This window comes from Paramisgurnus dabryanus, chromosome 2, assembly GCF_030506205.2.
Source record: "Paramisgurnus dabryanus chromosome 2, PD_genome_1.1, whole genome shotgun sequence".
In the NCBI taxonomy this organism is placed as follows: domain Eukaryota; kingdom Metazoa; phylum Chordata; class Actinopteri; order Cypriniformes; family Cobitidae; genus Paramisgurnus; species Paramisgurnus dabryanus.
The window spans coordinates 15,584,785-15,610,740 of NC_133338.1; the positions used below are offsets into that span (position 1 = coordinate 15,584,785).

Genomic DNA, 25,956 nt, shown 5'->3' on the forward strand with positions numbered 1-25,956 from the left:
ATCTGACATAATGTAAACACACAAAATTAGGGCCGTCATACTGAGACTCTGTTTTTGCAGAAACCTTCAAGACCCTGGACACAGACGGTGATGGAATTATGTCACTCACATTCTTTCAGGTTTTTCTTCAGTTTACATTATATATACATTCTCTTTTGTAAGAACTCAGGTTATCTACAGCAGGATCATGCACGTTTGTTGATTAAGATTTAGATCTGTGAGCGTTTTTGTTGTTGTTGTTTCTAAATGTCTTCTTTTTGTCTTTGCCCTTGCAGTGGATTTCTTTGACCATGTTTGCCTGAAATGGACACAGATTCTTGCCCAGTCTCTGCATCTTTGCCTCTGCTTTCATTTTTACACTTGTTACTGTAAACAAGACAATCTTTATATTACCTGAAATCGCAGTGTTCTTAATGTAATATTTCTCCAATCATGAGTATTTTTAAAGCCAAGAGAAATTAAACAGAACGTTACTTAAGAGTGTCAAAGTAAACATTTATCTGTTTCTTTTCATGCTTCCCAGGACAGCTAGACAAAATACTTTTTGTGCCAAGCCATTCAGTTACTCATCGCCAATTTTTGTCATTCTTACAGACCCCTTTCAGCATTTTATGGAATGACAATGGTCATTATACATACGAGTTTTCTGTGAATGTCTTCTGGAATATTGCACTTTTAATGGAACTTACAAAAATGCTTTTTGCCATTGGTTTACTTTGCATGTTTTATGGATGTACTTGAGTTTACAGAACATGTTGAAATACATACATGCATTCCATTCGTTATGTAAGGAATGCCTTTCATATACATATGAAATACATTATGGTCAGAAGAAAACTATAGAAAGGTGGAGGACATATTGTGTGATTGACTTTGGGTTTCGTCAGTGTCAAGTAGTATTTTTAGACCTTTCCTTTTTTAACTTTTGATTCCATTTTTGTGTGTTTTCATTAAACTTTGAAAGTAAAATTTGTGTCCACGTATCGTTTTAATAGCAAATTTTGTGTGTGTGTGTGTGCGCGTGTGTGTGTGTGTGTGCGTGTGTGTGTGCGTGCGTGCGTGTGCGTGCGTGTGCGTGCGTGTGTGTGCGTGCGTGCGTGCGTGCGTGCGTGCGTGCGTGCGTGCGTGCGTGCGTGCGTGTGTGTGTGTGTGTGTGTGTGTGTGTGTAAATTTTAGTGGCATCTAGTGGTGAGATTGCGAATTGCAACCAACAGCTCACCCCTCAATTTAAAAACGCATATGGTAGCCACCGCCCCGCGCCATGGGGCCAAAGGGGGCATGCCCCCCAGAAAGATTTTGTGCCCCCCAGCTATTTTATCATTCATAAATTAAATTAGAGAGCTAAATTCAGTCATATAATTTTAAACAATGATTGCATTAATAACGTGTATAACTAAAGTCAGATGGCCAGCAGAGAGATCAAAAAGCCATCCAGGACATAAAATTTACGTAAAAACGTATTGCTCATTACTGTTCACAAAGCAACGGTTTTCTTTTTCCCTTTTCTCTCCTTTTCATGTGAGACTGCTGCGTAGCATTATAATAATCAGAATTATATTTTTCCACACAATATAATACCTCTGATTATAAAAAACAGGGCCATAAACATTTAACTTACCATTTAAAGAGTTGTAAACTTTGTTCCAAAGTCAGATTTATTTTCGCAGTTCGCTTTTGTGTCTTTTGCCATGATGATGATATGACAGGCATTGTATGATCTGAAACACCCAATGATCCCAGGATACATCACTGAGGATGCATCCCAGTGCATCCATGAGATGTTTTTTGCTTATGCTAAAAATTATAGTTGAATTAGCTTAAGTTATTTCAGCATTATTTATATAATTTATAAAAACTACTCACTAGTCAAGAAAGTTTGAATTATTGTAATTTATAGTTGATTAAAACTTCCATGTAAAGGGACACATGGTGTATGTAGATAAAAACGGCTCATTCTAAGGTAATAAAAACAATACAGTTCATTGTGTAAATAATTATACACCGTTAATAATATAGTTAGGTTTTATATTGCATTTCTCTCAAGAGATCCTTCTAAAAGTTACACAATGTACCTTTAGAGCCTGTGACAGTTTTCATATTGCAACAACATTTTGGGATAGGAAATACGTCGTAACTGTACTTTTTTAAATGTCACTGGACCTTCAGATATAACTTATTATAACATAGTAATAACAGTAATATCCTACCCTAAACCTCATCAAACCTTGTTGTTTTTATATCAATGCTGTTATGCAATAGGTGTTATGCAGTGACAGTAATTTTGCTAAATGGCACAGGCCCACCGATGGGATCTTTCGTTATTACATAGTCATAACACTTATATCCTCTCTAAAACCTAAAGAAATATTTCCAGCCTATATAACTGTAAAGCTGTAATCTTGTTTTCATAATTTAACACTGTATCTACTGCTTATTACTACTCAGCCACGCAACTGGCCAATGTGATCTGTTGTTGACAAAAGAATATCTAGTCAAACGCTAAATCATGTTATTGCTAGTCACATTCATTTCTATTTTAACTGTATAGTGCTTTTCACATTACATATTAGAGCTATTAATTTATATTGTTGCAATAGATGCACTGCAAAAAATGTATGTCTTAGAATTTTCTTAGACAAAAATACTATGTAGGCAATTTCTACAGAAGCCTAGCTCTTTTCAAGGGACTGATACTGTTTCAGACTTTAACAAGTGAGTAAAAATTAATCAAGGGTGTAAAATAATGTGCAAATGTGTTCATGTTTTATGAATTTACTTTTGTTTATGTTTGCTTTGTACACAGAAACAAGGTAGGAGGAGCATGCCCTTATTGGATACTATTCATTCCTCCCTAAAAAACATAGGACAGTTCTGTTTTGTTTTTCATTTTGACAAAATGTCTGTTGTCATTTCATATATCATCCACCAGCAGCTTTCTGTTCTGCAAAAGAAAAGAAAAAACAAAGACAATTTTGCGATTAATTCAGGAGCGTGCTGATTAGGTGGATCTTTCTGTTCCTCCTGCAGTTCCTGCCCATACTTCTAGTCCTCACCATTCAAAAGCACACCAATGCCACAAACCAAGGTACATGAACCATTTTGGCTGTGTTTTGAGAAACACTGTTTTTGGAGTCATCTGCAGTGTCTGTGATGTGACACTTTGTGTTATTCCCAGCAGAACTCCTGGCATGAAGCACATCTGTAGAGTTTATAAGTTTGTAATTTGAATAAGTTATAAAGTTCTCATGTTATTAAGGAAATGGTTCTATGAAGAGATGTGTAAAGAGTTGTTTGAAATATGTTTAGAAGGTTTTTGAATGTCAGTTTACAGTATTTTTGTTTCATTGTGCTTTTTATTGTGTTTAATTACATTACAATATATTCATGTCAAAAACAATTTATGCCCGTTAATGTTTTAAAATAATTTATAACAAATGGTAAAAGTTTTGAATTATAAAGACCTCAAAGTAGTATGTGTTTAAATGGTTTCCAAGTGTCTGTCTTTTAAAAACAGTTGAGCAAAAATGACCCCTGCTGGTATTTGTTGGTATAGCAGAACAAAACTTCATACAAACTTAATATTTTTTTATTAAACATTTAAGATTTTTATGATAATTTTTTTAGATACTATAATTTTCTGCCTTTTTAGGGTGAGATCTATATTTTATATATTTTTCTTTTTCTTTTATAAAAGATTAGAAGTTTATTACAGTACGTTATAAAAAAATATATTTATTCAAACTGCTATAACTTATTTGACCTTTTTCTAAATAAAAAGGCCTGTGGCTTTGTAAAAAGTGTAAGTACAAAGTAGTGTAAAATTTGTGTGACTGCAGGCTTACTCTTAAAATAATTCACCCAAAATTAACAGAACATTCACCCTTATTAACAGAATAAATTAACGTAAATATTATTTTTATTTTACAGCAGTACCGATAGTTGTAGTAACCATGAGATTTCAAAATGTGTGGTTACCGATCGGATCGAGTAGTCAGTTCCGTTAAAAAAAGATCACAAGTAGGGACTTTTATTTTTGAGGCGCACCAAATGTATTATTCCCCCTTGACTCAGATCTTTAGTTCCGCAGAGCGATCAAGAAGGAAATCTGGAAAATGAATTCACTGGCGCAGGAGATAGAGGGATTCTCCAAAGTACATTTGAGGAAACAGAGCACCCGTGTGACAACGGTGACCGGGAGGAAACTGTTAGAGACGCGGAACGGTGATGACTTTCACGTCGCGGATGATTTACAACAGGACAGTGACGCGGCTTGTGGGTTTGTGCAGGATCTGAATATGGATCTGCAAGTTGGCATCATCAGACCTTTCCTTTTACTCTGTGCGTTATGTCCTAACATCCTTCACAAATAAGTATTGTTTTGGTACAGTTACCTGACAATAAATTATGAGCACATTTATGTACCATTTAATATGCATAATCTGCAAACCCTTATGAAAAATAACCATAGTTCATGGTTAAATTGAAGTAAACTCTTATGTTTAATATGTAGTAAAAGCTAGGTTAATTTTCATAAGGGAAGAATCAAGAATGTTGATTTATAATAGTGTAAAAAATAGTGCAACCTGTCAGGTTACCTAAAAAAATCTATAATATTAAATAAATGTCCAGTTATATGTAGCTTTACCAAATCGATATCATAAATGTAAATAAAGTGATCCTAAAATAGTCTTAAGAATTTTTTTGTTGTTGTTAAATTAGTAATTAATATGAAATAAGCACGTTCATCACAATTGACTTTTTGTTTATTTGTTTTTAGCGTCACAGGATGCTGCTCATGACATAGACACTTTAAAGAAATATAAGGTGGTATGATTTCTTTGGTGTTTACTCATAACCTGTAAGCTGGGTTCTGACACAGTTACCTTATGTAAAGTAAAATAATCAAATGTAATGTGTTTTAGGTTACTCATGTGCTGAATGTGGCCTATGGAGTTGAAAATGCGTTCCCACAACTCTTCACATATAAGACTGTCACCATATTAGATCTTCCAGAGACAGATATCACCTCGTACTTTCCTGATTGTTTTGAGTTTATAAACCAAGCCTCTCAGCAGGTCTGTATGTGGAAAAGGTAGATAGAGATGGAATAAAATGTGTGTTTGTATAACTTTTTTTTGCATTTGTTTGTTTTAGGGTGGAGTGTTGTTGGTGCACTGTAATGCCGGTGTGTCTCGCTCTGCTTCTGTTGTCATTGGTTTCCTCATGTCCCAGGATAAGCTATCATTTGAAGAGGCATTCAGTACTGTAAAATCTGCCAGGCCATACATTCAACCAAACCCAGGCTTTATGAACCAGCTAAAGAAATACCATCCATGATGCTACGCATGTTATCTCAGATTTGAGGCATACTGGATTTTTTTATACCTGTGTTTTACATAAGACTTTTATTAATAAGGCGATTAGTTGAATCAAGTGTATTAAAAAAACACACAGAATGTGCTATACAGTAAGAGTCGGACTGAAACAATATATGCTAACATATTTTACAGTATTTCTATGTGATTGGTCTAAAATGTATATTCAAATTATTTTATATGTATTTATAAAGTATTGTGCAAAAATCTTATGCTAACATGACATCATAAGATTTGTTGTTTTTACAATGGTATAGTGACCACATGTAATCATTTCTCATTTTCTTTATTAGAATACAATCAGAAAATACAGGAAATTATTTTCAGAAAATTTGTATGCAAACACCTTATAAGCTAAAGTGTTTGGTTTGAGCTTCACGTAACACTTCAGCAATAACAGGAACTTCGAGACTCTCTTAAACCTAAATAAAATTAAATGATTTCAAGACTTCAGTCTCCTGAAAAGAGTTTAAGATGTGCATAATGCCAAGAGAGGTCACACTAAATTCTTACATTTGCCAAAAGACTTTTGTTCTGAAGAGTTTGTAAGGAACTTTATTTTTCATTTCTAATTAATGGAAACTTTAATCTTGTTGTTGCAATGCTGTTAATAAAGGAACTTTGGACTTTATTAATTTAAGTAAATTATTAGAAATCTGTATTGTGAAACATCTCTTTGATATTTCTATTTAGAGTATGCTGTGCATTTCCACATTTTAGAAACTGCTCACAATATTAGACCATTTAGTCACATCTATTGTGAAAGATTTTAAAAATAAAAATCCATATAAAATTTGTATTTTGGTTACCTTGGCATGTAAAGATGTTATATATCATTCTATTTGTGATTTTCTTGAAAAAATAGACCTGTGCCTAATGATTTGCTTTGAAGTAAAGTTCTCAGGATTAAAATATTGTATTCTTGCAAAAACGGCTTTGAATTAAAGTGGACGTTGAAAATTTGTTTGCACTGCTTTAGGCTTCTGGCATATCTGCCAGTTCAGAAAGCTGAAAAGAAAACATACAGTACAGGCCAAAAGTTTGGACACACTCACTCGTTCTTTATTTATATATTTTTCCGCATAACAGAATAATAATAAACTTTTCCAAACTATGGCATAACACAAATGAAACTGTGGGAATTATTGCATCTATAAAGGCATCTAAAATAAATCAAAATTCTGTTATATTTTATCATCTGAAGTGCAGTCACCCTTTGCCTAGAAATTGCAAAACCATACTCGTGTCATCTATTTCGAAGTCGAAGCTTCTGGAAGTTTTACTTAAGACTGAATTTTAAAGAATATTGAAGGACTTCACATTTAATCTGGGCCCTTATTGACAGATTTTTCTTTAATATTCAGTGCAAGTCATCTATTTTAAAAATAAAATTTTAACAGAAATGAACCTGTTTGGCACAGGTATAGGTTTTTCTACAAACGTAATTTCATGCATTTAACCATACACCTTCAGATTAAAAGAATTTTTAAATCATAGTTAACATTTTATGTCCAAACTTTTGGCCTGTACTGTACATTCAGTTTGTTATGGGCTGTCTGAGCTTAAAAGTGTATTGTGTATTTTTTTAGCGGCATATAAATTGCAATCAACCTCAATTTCTAAACGCAATGAGAAGCTATGATAGCTGCGACAGGACGAACATGTCGTCTTTTGATACAACATAGGGATAAAACGCGCTCTGTAGAGCAGTTTGTCTTTTTAGGGCTACTGCAGAAACATGTTGGCGACTTCCATGTAAGGGGACCTGCGGTGTATGTAGATAAAATATCTCATTCTAAGGTAGTAAAACTACAGTTCATTATGTAAGGTATTTATACGCCACTGATAATGTTATGTATATTATATTGAATGCACCTTTAACCAGCTAAAACCAGATTGGAAGACCAGCTTTTCAGAAGGGTAGCTAGGTTTTTAACTAATACATCCTTGACTTGGTTTCATATTAAAGAAATTGTCCAAGAGCAGTAAAAATAGCTTGCAATATTATTGCAATAATGTGTGCTAGATGTGTAACAGTCTAAATTGACAAACAAGACTATATAGGGGTTAACCTTAGCATATGGTGGAGAGGGGGGCTAAGTCACAGGGCAAATGCAAAGCCTGTTTTAAGCATGCTCTATATTTATCTGTTATTTGGCAAATGGGCATTTGTAATGTGGAATGTTATTTTTGTTTGCTGTGTGTTATGGTGAGCAGTAGCTCATTATCATTTGAAGAGACATTTACATAAATGGCTCTGTTCGCTATAAACAGAGCTGTTTTTAACAATGTTAAAGGTTGTTGTTTTACATGACCACTAAGAAATTTAAACCAAAGTATGTTAGAGACATTTCCTGAACACCCTAAAGAATCATACCAACTGGCGTCGGATGTCCCCTTTAAGAAAATGAAGACCATTGATAGTTTTTGTATTTAGCCCCAGAGACTTTAATGATATAAGTAACAGCTTTTACATAGTAGCTTGTTGTACAACAAAAACATTTTTTTTTGGGGGGGGGGGTATTTATAACAGTCACTCATCAGTGTATAATATCTCATTAAATTGCTTATATTTGTTTGTGAACAACTCACTATAAAAGGAATCTAGGAAACATCTATAATAAATAACTATGTTTAGTAACAATGTTTTTAAAAATATCAAGACAAACAGGATACAGCAATCAATAGAAGTTTTACAGAAACCAATTTTAAATTAAAAACAAAGTATCATTATTGGTAAATGTTAAGTTAATAAGAAACATTTACAGTTTTATACATTTTAGCATTCTTAAGAATGTCACTATACTGTTCAACAGTTCTATACTATACTGTACTGTTCAACAGTAAGCATTGTATCCACTATGCTTATTCAAAAATGAATTGGCATTCTTTGCCCTTACAGAAAGAAAATATATTTAGTTAGATATGAAGGGTCTATATATTGAAGAATTTTCAGTATTAATAGATTAGAATTATAGGTAATTATATAGAATAATACATTGTGATAATACATTACAATATACTAAAAAATACACAATGAATTGCCGCTTTCCATATAGTGAGGAATACATGTTAATATATATCGTGCAAATATAAATATGTATTAGCAATATATAAACACATTTTAAGGAAAATATATATATATTTATATTTTATATAAAGAATTATGTGTTAATATATAAATATTGGCTACACAAATTGATTCTACAATATATATACACAAATATTGATGTATATACAGCCGCAGAAAACTAATTAACAGACCATTTCAATGGTCCCTTTAAGTTTTTCTAGATTTACTATTTATAGGTATGTGTTTAAGTAAAATGATAATTTTTGTTTTATTCTGTCAACTAAAGACAACATTTCTGCCAAATTCTTAATAAAAATGTTTTCATTTGTATTTATTTACTGAAAATTGAAATGGGGAAAACATGGTCAAAATAACACAAAAAGATGCAACGTCTGCCAGTGTTGGGGGTAACACATTACAAGTAACGTGCATTACGTAATAATATTACTTTTATGACGTAACGAGTAAAGTAAGGCACTACTTTATAAATGTACACATTAATATTTGAGTTACTTTTAAAAAAAAGTAATGTGAGTTACTTTCAGTTTAATTCATTCAATTTAAAAATAAAATAATGTACTGACTTAAATTGAACATATTAACGTAGAATTACGCACTCTGTGCGACTGAGCGGAAACAATTTGAGTCAGAAACGATAATGGCAGGCCAGAGCTTCACATTTTTGCTATCATAAAAAACACCTGCAAGGCCTGAAAGAGATCAAGCCTCAGCCAAGTAAGAAAAAGTAACGCAAAAGTAACTTAAAAGTAACGCAATCCTTACTTTCCATGAAAAGTAATTAAGTAACGCAATTAGTTACTTTTTTGGGGAGTAACTTAATATTGAAATCCAACACTGACGTCTGCAGACAAAAACACGGTCAAATTCAAATTCAATTCACAAAATGCTAATGTTTTTACATGTATTTTAGAAAATATATATATTTTTTTTTTAAAAACCCTGATTTTTATTCACATCTTTCATGGGTCTTGTCATGCTCTCAGTCTTTTACAACAGACACTGGAGTAAAATGGTCACAATACATCTAGAAATGATAATTAGAGTCAAAACTGGAGTGGTCTCTTAATTTTTTCCATGGCTGTATATCTTGCAATACATAACTATACATAATATATAATGAATATATATATACGCACATACATAAAACTGAATAACATAGAACATTTTACATAGCATTCATGAAAACAGACGTAAGGCTGTCTCCGGAACGCTTTAACGTATTCAGACCAAACTTGGAACATGTCATCATGTGTAACATGCTAGATTTAGCCTTATGGTTTGTGCAGTGTTGTGATTTAGCATTTGAACAGCTTTTGCAAATATCTTTACAACTAATTACATTTGGTGGTGCTTAGATATCTCATTACAACTTATGGCATTTATAAGTTTTTAGCCTTTTTGCTTAAAATAACTTTTGCTTAATTTACTTCAATAAATACATGTTAACAATGTACATATGTAGTATTGTTTTTGTAGTATTGTTAAATATATATTTTATATGTATCAATATATGCCCATCCATCGTTCATGCATATATCGCAGAATACTGAAAAATATAAGCACCAGATTCCCATATATGAAAATGTATTATTTCCTATATCACATTATATTATCCAATATATACACATATATTGTTGATTCACAAGGGCATGGTTTGTGGTTGATGATGGATGTAAACGGAGTATAGTTTTATGCATAATTGTTGTTGTGCTCTAGCCGTGTTACCATAGTGGACACCAGCCTCTCGAGTTGCTCCGCCCTTTGTTTGCCTGTATGCAGAACTTCCTCATGATTGGCTTTTTCCTCACTGTCATAATCCATCACTGCCTTATTAGTTATCAAAGACAGAGCAAAGACCCGCATACCACAGTGACGTGCCACTATTACTTCATGGACAGTGCTCATACCTGAAACATACAAAGTCCAGTTTTATTAAACAGATGCTAAAACAAACTATTTAACATTCATTATATAACAATATAATGACAGCCATGGTAAGAAATGCTGTGTAGCACCATAGAAGCCTTTAGTCATAACAACAGTTTCAGATCACCCATATATTATTGCTTTATTATGTCATTTTTTAAGGATGCCACATTAGAGAAATGTCACGAGATTTCATTGAAAGGTTGTTACAACTTATCCCTATGATGAGGCTACATTGTGCAAATTTACTAACTAACTAACTAACAGTTAGCTAGCTAATTACTAACAGGAACTGAAATAATGATCCATTTTTAACTGATTAGTCCTAGAAGACCGGAGGTTCAGTCTTACCAACAGCATCAGCTCCCAGCTTGTGCAGCATGCGACACTCTGCAATAGTCTCAAATGAGGGTCCGCCAAGAACACAGTACACGCCCTCTTTCAGAAAGTCACTATAACCGAGCTCTGTGCCCACATCCATCGCTAGCTGCTGAAGCTCCCGATCATATGCATCGGACATGCAGGGAAAACGTACGCCAAATCTAAAAAAGTTGATGGTAAAAAATAGATAAGGCTTACATAACACGTAGTGTACAAAAGGAGCATGCAAGGAATTTCTGCATGTCCAAACAAATCTGCATTATTGGGTTACAGGAAGTGCTAAAATAAATAAAAACCTAATAACAAAACTTACCTATCATCATTGGGACCTGCTAGAGGGTTGTTTCCAGCAAATCCTGGCATGTTGAGATGATCCTTAATGATCATGATGTCTCCCACTTTATAGTCCTGGTTCAGACCTCCAGCAGCATTGGTAAGAATCACAGTCTCCACACCCAGCAGTTTGAATATTCGCATTGGCATAGTAATCTAAAATAGAGAAACACTTTCTTAGACACTTACAGTACATATAGTATATTACAGTATATGTTGCCTACCCCTGCAGTATAAAATTATGGTGTTAAGACCATCTTCCTGTTTTTAAAGCAAGAACATACACTCTTAAAATGAATGTGTTAAATTAACACATCTTGTGTCTAGTTAAGGACAACACATCTAGTGTGTTGTCCTTAATTTAACACATCTCTGTGTTATTTTTGGAACAACACACTTTGTGTTGTTTTAACACATCTTGTGTTGTCCCTTTTATTTTTTATGAACTTAAATGACACTTAATGTGTTAAAAACAACACATAATGTGTTAAATAGTTTAACACAAAGCAATGTGTTAAAATTAACACATCCAGGGTGTGTTAATTTTAACACATTGCTTTGTGTTAAACTATTTAACACATTATGTGTTAATTTTAACACATTATGTGTCATTTCGTGCTGATTTAGAGTTCATATAAATAAAAGGGACAACACAAGATGTGTTAAAACAACACAAAGTGTGTTGTTCTAAAAATAACACAGAGATGTGTTAAATTAAGGACAACACACTAGATGTGTTGTCCTTAACTAGACACAAGATGTGTTAATTTAACACATTCGTTTTAAGAGTGTACCTTTGTAAATATTAGTAACTTAGATCCGTGGTTCCCAACCTTTTATCCTTATCCTCCAATGTACATATACAACAATCTGAGCCCCCAAACCTCTACATCCTTCTTTCCTTTTGTTTTTGCCATTGCATTGAGATGGAGCACGTAATATTGAAAATTATTTTACATTAGAGAATATATTCTGCATCTTTATATGACCTAAAGCATATTATCTCCCCTGTGAACCAAGTTGCGAACCACTGACTAGATCAGGGGTTCTCAAAGTTTACATTCAAAGGTCCAAATCTGAATTCTCATCATTTTCATAGGTCCGGAAAAACTGGTTATTACAAAAAATTGTCAAGCATGGTAATAACTTTATGTAAATCATTAGTTTATATAACAATCAACACAAATAGTTTGTGAAAAACATAACAAGTGTAGAAAATGTAAAAACATTTTTTTAAACATAAACACAAGAAATATGCCAAAAGTAACCAAGTGCAAAATACAGAGCAACCTAATAAGAGAAATGGCACAGTTTGTTTTCCATCAGATGCATAAACCATGGCAAAAAAAGTGTGGTTGGTAGGCAGAGACACTAACCAAAATTAGGGGTGCACCTATAAATTAGCTGATGATGCTTGCTATGCATCTCAATGAATTACTGTGAAATGCCGCTACATCCAAAAGCCAGGGGGCGCTCTCGTGCAGAAACTCAATATGCGCTCCAGACGAAGAACCAGACACACGGCAGCTCCAGGAAGGATATATTTATATTTCATGTTCTTCAAACCTTTTCAGGTATTTTCATGATAATAAAGAATATGTATAAAGATTATGTTTGACGAGTGTTGCTTTTTCAAATGCATGTTTTAAACGACTCAAACCAACAGTGATTTCAGATTGATAAGGACTTACTGATCAAAAGCCGTAGTACATGAAGTAGCTGTGCATAATATCTGGGTGTGATGGCTACAGCGTGACACAGGAAATTTTTAAATAACTCGTTTTATTTTCGGACCAGGAATAATCTTAAATCCAAAAAGTAAAGAAAACTTACGGAAGAGGATTAGGGCCACTGGTGAAAAAAATATTTGAATTCTGAATTTTTTCTCAGAATTCTGACTTTAATCTCAGAATTCTGACTTTAATCTCAGAATTCTGACTTTAATCTCAGAATTCTGAGATTAAAGTCAGAATTCTGAGAATAAAGTCAGAATTCTGAGAATAAGGTCAGAATTCAAATTTTGAGTTTAAAGTCAGAATTCTGAGTTTAAAGTCAGAATTCTGAGTTTAAAGTCAGAATTCTGAGTTTAAAGTCAGAATTCTGAGTTTAAAGTCAGAATTCTGAGAAAAAAGTCAGAATTCTGAGATTAAAGTCAGAATTCTGAGTTTAAAGTCAGAATTCTGAGTTTAAAGTCAGAATTCCGAGAATAAAGTCAGAATTCTGAGAAAAAAGTCAGAATTCTGAGATTAAAGTCAGAATTCTGAGTTTAAAGTCAGAATTCTGAGTTTAAAGTCAGAATTCTGAGTTTAAAGTCAGAATTCTGAGTTTAAAGTCAGAATTCTGAGAATAAAGTCAGAATTCTGAGAATAAAGTCAGAATTCTGAGATTAAAGTCAGAATTCTGAGAAAAAAGTCAGAATTCTGAGTTTAAAGTCAGAATTCTGAGTTTAAAGTCAGAATTCTGAGATTAAAGTCAGAATTCAAATTCTGAGTTTAAAGTCAGAATTCTGAGATTAAAGTCAGAATTCTGAATTTAAAGTCAGAATTCTGAGAATAAAGTCAGAATTCTGAGAATAAAGTCAAAATTCTGAGATTAAAGTCAGAATTCTGATTAAAGTCAGAATTCTGAGATTAAAGTCAGAATTCTGAGAATAAAGTCAGAATTCAAAAAAAAATTTCACCAGTGGCCCTAATCCTCTTCCGTAAAAACTAAACGAATGGTTTACAAGTTTAATATGCATTTGTAACGTAGCAAATGCACACATTTAATCCATCACATAGAAATTAATGCACTTGTAAAATGAAGTTGACGCGGGTCCGGATCAAGTTCCCGTCGGGTCCGGATCCGGACCGGAGTCCGGACTTTGAGAACCCCTGGACTAGATGGACCTTAAGTGTTGTCTTTGCTGGACCACAGGATTAGAGTTTTGCTAAATTACACACATGATGCAAACTGGTACAAATAACCATTTTTAATAACTGGTGATTAACTTGATTTAGGCTGAACTTATTCAGTATTGTCAGAGACCTCAAAGTAAATTTTGTAATCTCTTAAAAAATAAAGCCCAAAAGGTATTGTGCTTGTTTATAGGGTACCTTCTGGATGGGATATCCCTCATAGAGATGAAATCTTCCCTGCATGCAGATACACGGCGTCCCCTTCAAAGTCCCAAACACCAGCCGTCCTGCGTGGCCGTGCACTGCAACATTGAAACAAATGAGAATTTGAAAATGAAAATATAGCACACAATGTTGTTCATTAAACAAGACAGAAAAACATACCTGTACTCTGTGGGAAATTTGGGATGTCACTGTAATTGAAGGCCACCTGATCTTTCAGCATGTCAGCCAGTCCACCCAAACCAGAGCCACAAACTATGCCCACCAGAGGGCGTAGGGCAGTCTGAGACAAAAGCCAGTCTGCTGTAGCCTGGCAATCCTCATAGTTGTACTTGCCAAGGCTGAAAAAAATAGGCAAGCCTTTAACTACACAATTGCCTTCATAAATTAACATCAGCACAATTCCATCCAATAAAGTCTTATGTTTCTCCTGACCCAACTAATGGAATTGTCAAACACATACACACAACTTGTTTATAATTTTCAGTTTATCATGTAAAGTTAAAATATTGATAAAGCAATAGCCTGGTAAATATTGTGCAACACTGTGTGTATCTTATTTGCCAACATTAAATTCTCATGTAGGTATATTTGTATATGTATCTTCTTGGCCATCAAGTACATTCTACCACACCGTTTCCTATTTGATCTTTTAAAAATGAATATCTTGACAGGAATGAGCCTTCGGCACTCTCTAACTAAAATATATTTTATGTAATCTACCATTTTTATACCCAGTTTGAGTTCAGAAAATGTTTCGGACAATATTACCATCTGACAGTTTTAACAGTTCACATCTGATTAAATATTTGCATAAAATAATAAAATACGTTTCAAAATAGGGTTGTTTATTTGATAAGCAGTGTTATAATTACTTAATTTTTCTTGCTCGAGTTTTTCTGTCGAGGGTATCTTGATTAAAGAAACGTGACCGCAAGTATGACGCGTTAAGGACAGTTGTACTATCACAAAAAAAGTACTGTAACGTTAGTGGTAATATTAGACAAGGTCAAAAGGTGGTGCTTACCATATACCGTGACATTTAACTCCAAAATAAATTAGTACATGTTTTTCAATCAACTTGGGTTACAACCCGGGTACCGAATGCAAATAAATAAGGACCTATAAAAATATGCGTTTATTGTGTAGTTTTTACTCCCCATAACGACACGCTTAAACTAAAGAACAAATCGCTGCCAGCTGCTCGAAACACGCCAACACATGCCACGTGTTGCCAACTTCGAATAGAGTACAGTATGAAATGTTACAGTATGAATCAACAGTTGGTTAGGTGGCCACGTAACGGGCAAACCACATTCAGCACTGAAAACCATATCATACAAACTTTACAAGAAAACAACGGGAAAGTAATTAGTGTTAGTAATTAGATAAAAAAATTACCAATTGCTGCTTTCAGGAAACATGTTTTGAAACGCTCGTACAATCCTTTAGAAATACGCTTAACGGAAATATCGACCGTGAATAAAAAACGGGCGTACGTTGTCAAAAGCGAACCAGATAAACACTAAAAACAAACACTAAAATGTAATGAAAGTTATTAATAAAGATTATAATAAGTCCGATAAGCAATAAAAACGTTTAAAGAATTTCCTCGTGGGTTGCTCACGTCTCTCTTTTTTTATAGATTATCTGTTTCCTCCGCTCCTCCCCGTAACATGACGCACATCTAAAGCGGAATACACCCCCTGACGCAAACTCCCCGGTCATTGACCAATTTTGGGCCTCGGGTTTGTAATTACCGAATGTCAGTAAATTCACGTAAACAGCTGTCACATTGGGTAAAGTGGAAGTCGCCATTACATAAATGCTAGACAAACATGCACGTTATTCAGTTGAAACAAGCTGTATTTTTGATGTAATTTCTGTTAACTTGTCTTATACAGTCGAATCACTTGACAATGATTCAGCTATTGAAAACATCCACTTTAATACAAATAATTCAGAAGTTTACTTTCAAATAAGCTTGAATTGCAACAGGTGTAGTAATTTATACTTTAATTTAGATTACACAATGAAATAAAGTTAAACGTGTAGACTTATGGAGAATTTAAAGAAGAACATATATTTTGACTTTGCTTAGCCTTAGGCTGTATTAAATCAGCATTACCAAACTGTAAAGTTTTTTTACACTAACCAAGAATTCAGGAGTAGATCACCAGAAAAGATAAATTATTCTATAATTTACTCACTTAATGCCAAGTGTAGGCTATATTATGCATTTCCCTAGCTTGTAATGCCATTGAATTGTTGTCAATGTTTAAAAGCTCCTAAATGCAGATAGGCCTACTTCTTTTATTAAAGTAATTCATATGACTTAAGTGGGTTAATAAAGGAGAAGCACAGATGCAAAAGCCACTAAACGCCACCACTATCAAAAATAAGATAATGATATTTATCAATGCCCTTAGCATGTATTATACATTCATCAATTATTTTTGATTTGAATCTGACTCATCCCGGCCTAAGGACACTCAGAAATACTGGTTTGTTGGCAGAATCCAAAAAGAGTCTGATAAAAAAAATTAATTTACAAGAAAAGAGCTCTTTAAATGTCTTCTGAATTCAAACAATATTTTTGAGAGAAAAAAAATATTATTATTTTAAGATTTTTTAGCGATCAGTATGTTGTGTATTAATTTAAACTTAATCTCAAGTAAACTTGCATGAACAGCTATCACATTGGGTAACTGAAAAGTGGGAGTTTACGCCAGTTACATTTATGGTGGAACAAAAATGCACGTTGTCCAGTTGAAACAAGTTTTTGATGTATTTTCTGTGATTCAGATATAAAACTTTAAAAAAATTCAAATTATTGTGTATTCTTAATTAAGATTACAGACTTTTGGACAGTTTTAGGCTGCTCGTTAATTCAGCATTGCCAAATTTTAAAGTATTTTTAAAATTAAGTATTTTTTACACTAACAATGGCTTCAGGAATAGTTCACCAGAAAAGGTAAATTATCCGATAATTTACTCACCCTAATGCCAACCCAGGTTTATGGTTAATGAAGGAAGAGCTCAGATGCAAAAGCTGCTAAATGCCACCTCTGTCATAAATGTAAAAAAAAAGGTTACACTTTATTTTGAGTGTCCACTTTAGACATTCTACTAACTATAAATAACTTTGCAACTACATGTCAACTAACTGTCAATAATTAGCAACTATACGTTAACTAACTGTCATTAGAGTATTAGTAGACTGTAAGGGTTGGGGTTAGGGAAGAGGTTTGGGTTAGTGGAATAAGTTGACATGCTCCTGCAAAGATACTTATAGTCAGTTGAATATCTGTTGACATATCATCACAATAAAGTGTTAGTAGATATTAACCAGGCAGTCTACTAATTATCTAAAGATTGCTAAATGATAAGTAGTTGCGAAGTTACTTATAATTAGTAAAATGTCTAAAGTGGACTATCGAAATAAAGTGTTACCAAAAAAAATTATAATATATATTGAATGCTCTTGGCATGTATTATACTTTTATCAAATACTTTTTCTTTGAATCCTCTTAATCCCGGAAATACTGGGATTAAGCATATTCAGAAATACTGGTTTATTGGCAGAATCCATTAAGAGTTTACAAGACAACATGTCTTAGAGGTTTTTGCATCTGAGCTCTTTAAATATCTTCTGAATCAAAATAATATTTTTTAAGGGAAAACAATTATTATTTGTAGCTTATTATCAGTATGTTGTGTATTAATGTAAACATAATCAAGCAAGTCAAATTAACTTTCAGTGGCACGTCGAAAGTGTCAGATCTCACTGGTACTTGTGTGTCTTGTGATAAGTTGTTTTATCACGAGACACACAAGAACCAATAAAAATAAATGCTATTGATGTGCCGCCATAAAAACATGAATCAAATGGCAAAGAATAAAGGCAATAAAAATTTGATAAATGGCTGTAAAAAAAATAAAAGTGCAGCATGAAGTTAAAACAATTTGCAAGTCAATTCAATGTATACAGTCAACATTTGAAGTGGATCGAAAAAAAGTAAATTAAAGTTGTCCTATATTTAAAAAAAAAAAAAATGAAAGGTATCTATCTACTTCAAATGTTGACTAGTATATTTTCAGTTTGACATAACTTAAAAAAATTAGTTTTTATAAGTTAAAGTAGCATAAATATATGTTGATTTGACAAAAATGCAGCATTTTTTTACAGTGTGTGTTTAGTTCAACCTCTGTTGATAACAGTGTTTTTGTAGACAATTTGTTCTTCATTCAACACGCCTATGTCCTGACCTATAGCATTGCTGCTTTGCTTCATCATGCCTCAAAACAAATTTGCCTCCAGTATTTACAGCCCACAGTAATAATCAATTTCAGTGTTCCAGAAGTGACATGCTGCCGCTCTCTCATGCCACGTTTGTTATGCAACGAGTCCAACAAACTTATGAGCAAGGTCAGAAGCCCACATAATTTCTCACCTTTATGAAACAACTAGAAGGCATATAGATTTGACTGGGTAAAGTTGATAACAGTATGAAGCTTACTTTTAAGTTATGCTAGCGTACCACTATCAAGAGGTTGTGCTTTTGGTTTGTGGAATTTAATTCTAATATGCAGAGGTCAGCAGCACATGCCGTATTATCTCAGTACAACATTATTATCCATGCCTAGTAATTTCAATGTATACATACTTCAGGCAAGCAGTGTGCATAAAAGTCACATGCCTTAGTCATCACAGGAAGTATGTCGTCGTCTTAGACAGATAGCCCATTATTACTAATCTGTCAGAATGTGTGTTGTGTGTGTGAGATGCCTTTGTGAAAATAATATGTTTAGTTTCCCTCTGCAAGCTGACAGTCACATTCAAAGATTATGCGGTGGTTTTGCTATAACATTTGATAGATCAAACTACAGCATATATAATACAGAGCCAATCATAACTAGGCCAAAAATGTTAGAACCTACAGATCCAAAGTTTTGATCCAGTTCAGTGGTTCTTGCTTTAGATTTTACTAGACCTGTCTTTAGGAAAATATCCATAACTTAATGTAGTCTCTGTTAACTTAACACTTCTATTCAACAAAGTGACAAATGCAGAGATAAAGAGAAATAACAGCATGCAGGAGACAAAGTAAGGATACAATACTTTTTTTATAATGTACATAGGCATTTCTTTCAACATCCAAACAATCTTTCTTTTCAAAAAAGGTTCTTTAGACCAGTGGTTCTCAACTCCAGTCTTAGGCCCCCCCTCCCAGATTGTTTTAGATGGCTCATTATATGAAACACCTGATTTCGATCATCAGGGTACTTTCAGAATGTTTGAAAGGTTTCCTTAATTAACACACTAACAGGCTGATGAACTGAATCAGGTGTTTTATTATAAAGACATCTAAAACATTCTAGGAGGGGGGGCCCGAGGACTGGAATTGAGAACCACTGCTTTAGACTATAAAAAGGTAAGAATTTATATTTTCTTTTACGAATTCTTTGACTGAATGGTTCTTTGAGGAACCAAAAATGGTTGTTCTATAGAGGGTATGCATTGACATCACTTCTCCACGTGATCACACCGGAGCTCGTGCTGTTGAGTGGCAAATTTTTTGCAAAATGGCTGGCTGTTAATTGACAATTATCAGCAACAATTAAATGTAGTTGGACTAGCAACTTCTCAACCCACTTGTGGTCAGTGGATGTTGGCATGGATGATCCAATCCATTTACTTCTCATTTCTGTGTTTTTTTTTTTGCAGACTGTAAAACGATAGCTATGAATTTTGTTAAATATGTTAGTACAGTCTATCGCACATGTGTTTTTCACATTTAGACGTATTTTCCCTGTGTTTTCGCTGATTTCATACTGTACACAAATTCTGCTGCTCTGTCTTTTGCCACTCACTGTCCGTAACCGCAGTCACTTTGGTCGAAGGTAATGTCACATGCATACACTCTGTAGCATCACTGTGAAGTAAGGGTGGGCAATGAACTGGTATGTATAATGAACCGTTAGACATTTGTCAATTGGTAGAGTTTTTTGACTATCGTCTCTATCGAGGTTACGCACCCACGTCACGGTGCTGTTTGCGTGTTTACGAAAAGTAACATGTACATGTATTTTAGCACTGCAGTTTTAATACAAGTTATTTTAATCTATTAAAACACAACAGATGCGTGCACTGTTCTCTGTGAAAAAGCACACAACCGCGCATCCACTGCTCATTGAGCTTGTGAGCACTTCTGCCGCTTTATTGTCCTTAAATACACACTGTAAAAAATTTACAGCATTTTTGTCTTATCAACATATATTTTATCTTAAAAAATTAAGTTAAACAATTTCAACTTGATTTTATAAGTTATGTCAACTTTTCATAAGCCAAAACTTTGTTTTAATTTCATGCTGCATTTGGTTACAGTGCACATGCAGTATGTGTCAAAATTCCCATCAAGTATCCTCATAAACATGGCCATTTAGGTCTTAAGAGAAAGTAAACAGCTGAAAAAGAAAGCGCATGTGTAACACTGTTACTGGACTTTGGTCTTAAAGGGAACTAATTTTCTCCTGTCTGTCAGAGCTTAAGTTTTGTTAGTTTTTTGTCTTCTTTCTTTTATGCTTGTATAGTTTTTTTTTATTGATGTTGGTAACAAGAATTATGAAAATACAATGGTGTTAAAGCGTTATAAAACACTAACCAACACCTTTTTAGATGTTAACAGAGTTAGTTGTGTTGCACATCATAGAAGGCAATGTTAGTATCTGTTCATTTTAACATTAGGAGAAATCTAGTTAATTTTTAGCTTTTTTGTGATATGTTTGTCTTCCGAGTTTAAACTCAATATCGTGTAAACGTCACAGGCTGTGACGTGGCAAAGCACAAGACATAGCGCAATGCGCCATAATCTGAAAACCAAGCCCACCGGGGGAAAAACAATCCATCCATCTCTATTGACTTTGTATTGCGTGAAGCTTTGTTCTTGTAATTTCTGGCTTATAACAAAAACAAAATAATGCCTAAAAGCTGCTGTGTGACAGGGTGTACAGCTAACAAGCCAAAAAACCCAGAAATAAGTTTTATAAGCTGTCGACCACCAAAAAACGAGCGTTAAAAGACACAAAATTTGGATTGGTTTTCACTTTTCAATGGTGTTCTCATTATTATTTATAAAATAGTGTGTTCTTATCCAATGCAAAGATGTTACACTTGTGTGTGTGCGCGCACGCCCGCATGTGCTCCGTGCGGCCAGTTCAGCGATGCTGTCAGGGAAAGACACACCATCAACTGAATTTGCTACAGGACGCAGGTGGACTTTGATCTGTCCCGAGGATTTTCCTTATCTTCAAACACTATTATTTTAACTATATCAGTTTTACTTGACATTTATTTAAGTTAAATATTATTTTTAGTTTAATTATTTATGTAATACTGCTATTCTTAGTAAATCTTAATATTTGTTACACTAGCTTATATCAGGTGCCCCGCCCACTCCTCGCCGTTCTTCTCACAGCATCCATGTCATGAGTGTGGAGGACAGAACCAGCGCTCAACCAAAAGACTTTTATTATATAACAAAAACACCCTCGAGGGGGTAAACAAGACAAGAATATAAATAATTTCATAAAACAAGGCAAACCGAGACAGACCTCATGAAGGTGTCAAACATAACACATACACACAATGATCCAACACAGGACATCACACACAATGGCTTTAAATAGGGAAGAACTAAACTAGTGAACGAGGACACACAGGTGAAGGGTGTAAACTAATAATGAATAATTAACAAGGAAACGAGGGGGCGGGATCAAGACTTAAGACAGGAAAGCACGAGGCACACTAAACATAAACACAGGCCACGTGACTCTCCACACAAAACAAGACAACAGTGAGGGCTGCCATGACCCTGTCACATGAAACACATAAAAAGACTGCAAAAGTGGCATTTTTCAAAATGATAGTGAGGTAGACTGGAGCTGAAACAGGGTGGTTTCATGACCCTTTAAATATTTTAATAACATAAAAATCATTGTATTAAAAGAAAAAGAAATCTCTACTGTGGTACATATCGTTATCATGATATGAAATTAATCCTATCCTGCTATACGATTGGTCATATAGCCCACCCCTGCTGTGAAGAACTTTTTTAAAGTCTGTTCTCAGTGCTCAGTTTCAAATTAGGTTCAGCTTGTGTTATACAAAGCAAAGACCATCACAAATTAAAAACCTTGTTTAAACAGTAAAGACACAACATAAGATTAAACAACAGTATATAAATGTATAATGGGAAATAAGAAGTACTATATGTGACCCTATAAGTAAAATCAAGACTAAAGTCTCATAATCTAATGATAATCTAATAAAATGTTTTTAACTAAATTCGGGAGGAGCATGGTCATGTAATCTAACCTAACCAATCAGGCGAAAAGGGTGCCTATAAATAGCCATCCCTCACCTCTGTCCCGTGACAGTTTTTGCAGAATCCCTCCACCCCAAAGGTTTATAGCCCAAACATGACAAATTTGGGAGATTATTGTCACATGTTGTGATCAACCAGTAATTTTCCAGATATTGTTGCAATTCTTTGAATGTTGCTGTAGGCCTCCCTTACCAGTTTTCTATGGTTCTCTCATCAGGTTTAGGTGGATGTCCTGGTCTTAGTAATGTCTAACTGTGTTGTCTAAGTTGACATGCACTTTTAATACTTTTTATTGATGTAATATTTGCAAAACCCACTGACAAACATAAAGAGTGACCAATAATAATGAGTTATGACAAAAAAATATATAAATTCACTAAATATGGAGATACAAGGTTTCGGAAGGACAGCGCCGATATATAGGTTGCAATTTCACAATAAATTAAATTTGAGTCACCTCTATAAATAATACACACACAGGTTTTAAGAAACTCATATCCAAATATTCTTTACATGCATCAAGCATTACATTTTTTGAAAATCCTTAATAACGCCATGCCAAAACAGTACTGTATTATTATCACAAGATCAGTTGAGACAAGTCATGAGCAAAACTATTGTTTCTACATTTATTATGAAATTAAATGATCTAGAATTTTCCAAGGTTTGGACCGATTTAGCAGGTATGGGCTCTGGCTCTGTTTGATCTGGATCAAAGGATTGACACGCAAGCATGTAAATAAACTGTCCTGATGTCAACATCAGAGAGTAACATAGTGATGTCCTGAACAAGCAGCCAATTATTTGGACTCTCTTTATCAGTTTCCTTTCAGCATGTCTTTATTTTAAACATTAAAGTCCTGTATGTGCGCAGAGATTTTTAGTAGAATTTCTTAATTTAAGATACTGTCAAAAGAGGAAAAGCGTGAAACAGTTTAACAACATAGGATGAGGAAACATAGGACTACAAGAAGTTATGTAATAAGAGGGGAAAGTCTAACAGTTCAGCGAAACTGGTCATAGTGTTTTTCAAAAGAGTTCATTGTGTCTCATCAGTTTGCAAAAAAAATGTCACAAAGTTGTCCTGACTGCCACATTCCATTAGTATGCAGGTGCACCCCCACCCCAGAACATAGCATCTGAGAACTTTTAATGTAATCTCTGTTATTACCCACAAGTAAAATTAAAAGAGAAAGAAATAACAGACTGGAAATGGGATGATAGCCCCAACATGAAAGCTTTCAAAGTCGTACACGAACCAAAAACAATTAATGTGACTTATGTCATGGTCAATTAAGTAAGTTAGTTTTCAACTCTAAAATATATTGTCCAACCAATAACCACTAGCATTTTTGTCCTTTATAGCACTTCAAAGAGAGAATTTGAATAATTGAGTAATGATCTAACTGTTTCTTTTGGCCCAAATTAATAGGTGAAGGCTGCAGTATGGAAAAGTCAACAAAACATGTATAGCTACTAAATTGAGTTACAAAGAGTGTGTAAAAAAATAAAAAACTTAAGCAATGTGTGGCATACCAGTGATTGGCGCATATAGGGGGTGGTGCAAAATTTAAGTTTTTGTGTTATTTTGAGTTCTCTGAAAAAAAAGATTCAAAGTGAGTGTCCTGCATGTTCCCGCCCTCAACTCAAAGTTAACTGACTGTTTTTTTATCACCATTGCACAATTCTCTAAGTTTTTTGCAAGTCATTGTATACACCACAGCTGTCAAATTCCAGTCTTAGAAGGCCACTGTTCTGTAGAGTTTACCTTCCTCTCTAATCAAATACACAGAATCAGCTGTTCTCTGTGATTGAAAATGTGTTGGAACATGGTTAGAGGTAAACAGATCATGAAAGCTCAATTGCTGTAGATTGGCTTAAAAATATGCAAGCTAATGTTGAGGGATGAGGCGTCAATCCACCCAAGGCAGGATGAGCTGAGGAGGAGGACTAGAGGAGAGGGCGATCTATGCACCGCCAGCGATGTTGCGAAAGCACAGCTCTGGCAGCAGTCACCTGGCAAGGTAGGGGTCAGGGGGAAGAGGATAATTAAAATAAAAACAGAAATAAAAGGAATGGAGAAACAAAAGCTACATCTTACTAAACAAATGGACTACAGGAAATAAAAAAAAATAACTAGAACAAGAAGGCACACCAAACAGACAAAGAACTGTTAACTGAACACTGGAATAGTTTGAAGTCCACTGCAAATATTTCAGTCAGTACATTATGGAACTGTCAAGATGATTCGGACTGTACTGCTAACTGATTTAGAACATTTTGCTATTGCATTAAAGCCTTCAAAAGTGTAATGTTCAATTACTGACCACGCAGTATTGTAAATAAGTTTGAATAACCCAAATAATAATAAATGATAACAAACATTTTGGATGTACAATAGGTAAACACATATTTACCATTGATAGGAAAGAATTATAGAGGTTTGCAGTAATAATGTACATATTCATTAAAAACCCACTTGGTCTTTTGGTATGATGGACCATTGTGGAGCAGAGGGAGTGTTGAGCCAAGAAGCAGCAGAAGGGCTGATGAGGCACAGCAGAGTCATGAACCCTGAGGTGTAACTAGGGGATTTCTCTCATGAAGTCAAACTGGTAATAAAGAAGCCCGAGGAGGTGGTGGATCCCAAGGTGTGGACTGAGCCAGGAAGCTGGGCAGGACCAGTGTGAACAACAAAGCCAGGGTGGAACCACTGGGAATGATGGAGATGGATGGGATCAGCAGTGATAAAATGACCATGGGACCAGGCAGAACCAGCAAGTTGGGTGGGATCTAGGTAATCTCAAATATCCATAGGAGCAGACTGGGTGTCTAAACTCAGGGATGGAGACATGGGGGATAGCTGGCTTTTAAAACTTGGTCCACTGTGTGTGGCACACTGCTCACTCTCAACATGTGACAACAACCTGTGACAAGAAGCAGTAACCTTGTGTGTCTAATGCTAGAGCAAAGCTGCCCAAACTAGGGCCCGCAAGGTTGGCCTGCAATGACCTTAAATTTGGCCTATCATGCCACTTGAAAAAGGAAAAAGGATAAACGTCATTAACACAGATGTTCATACTTCTAATGCTATCGGTTAACATAGGCTAATAATGGAGAGGTCGAGGCAGTGGCACACAGACAAATGGAAACAGTTACCTTTGCATAGAAAACTGCAGTAGTTATGCATAAACAGAGTAATGTTGGCTTTTTAATATTAAAAAATGATAAATTAGGAAAATAAGGGCAACTTTAATGTTAATATAACACAGCAACATTTACTTTCGCCCTCACAGCCCTGAGTCAGGTTTGATTTTTGGTCCTTGGTAGATGATGAAGAA

At 34.4% G+C, this 25,956-nt stretch overlaps 3 protein-coding genes across 4 annotated transcripts in view; 2 read left to right on the forward strand and 1 right to left on the reverse strand.

Annotated features, from left to right (window-relative positions):
* The window catches only part of capn1 (calpain 1), a 66,010-nt gene extending 65,029 nt beyond the window's left edge, over window positions 1-981 (forward strand). For both annotated transcript variants that reach the window (XM_065294383.2, XM_073811939.1), the window contains 2 exons: window positions 61-119; window positions 276-981. In XM_065294383.2, coding sequence (XP_065150455.1) covers window positions 61-119; window positions 276-302 — 86 coding nt within the window. In that variant the 3' untranslated portion in view covers window positions 303-981. The remainder of the gene's footprint in view (window positions 1-60; window positions 120-275) is intronic.
* Window positions 982-4,066: 3,085 nt separating this feature from the next.
* On the forward strand, window positions 4,067-6,006 carry dusp19b (dual specificity phosphatase 19b). The gene is made up of 4 exons (XM_065294385.2): window positions 4,067-4,338; window positions 4,778-4,824; window positions 4,923-5,075; window positions 5,155-6,006. The coding sequence occupies exons 1-4, from the start codon at window positions 4,113-4,115 to the stop codon at window positions 5,335-5,337; spliced, it is 609 nt and encodes a 202-aa protein (XP_065150457.1). The 5' UTR covers window positions 4,067-4,112; the 3' UTR covers window positions 5,338-6,006.
* A 1,987-nt stretch (window positions 6,007-7,993) lies between these two features.
* On the reverse strand, window positions 7,994-15,855 carry pnp5a (purine nucleoside phosphorylase 5a). The gene is made up of 6 exons (XM_065294386.2): window positions 15,630-15,855; window positions 14,391-14,569; window positions 14,205-14,308; window positions 11,090-11,265; window positions 10,747-10,937; window positions 7,994-10,376 (listed from the first exon to the last, which is right to left on the reverse strand). Exons 1-6 carry the CDS (start codon window positions 15,650-15,652, stop codon window positions 10,159-10,161), a joined length of 891 nt encoding a protein of 296 aa, XP_065150458.1. The 5' UTR covers window positions 15,653-15,855; the 3' UTR covers window positions 7,994-10,158.
* Between the last annotated feature and the right edge of the window lie 10,101 nt (window positions 15,856-25,956).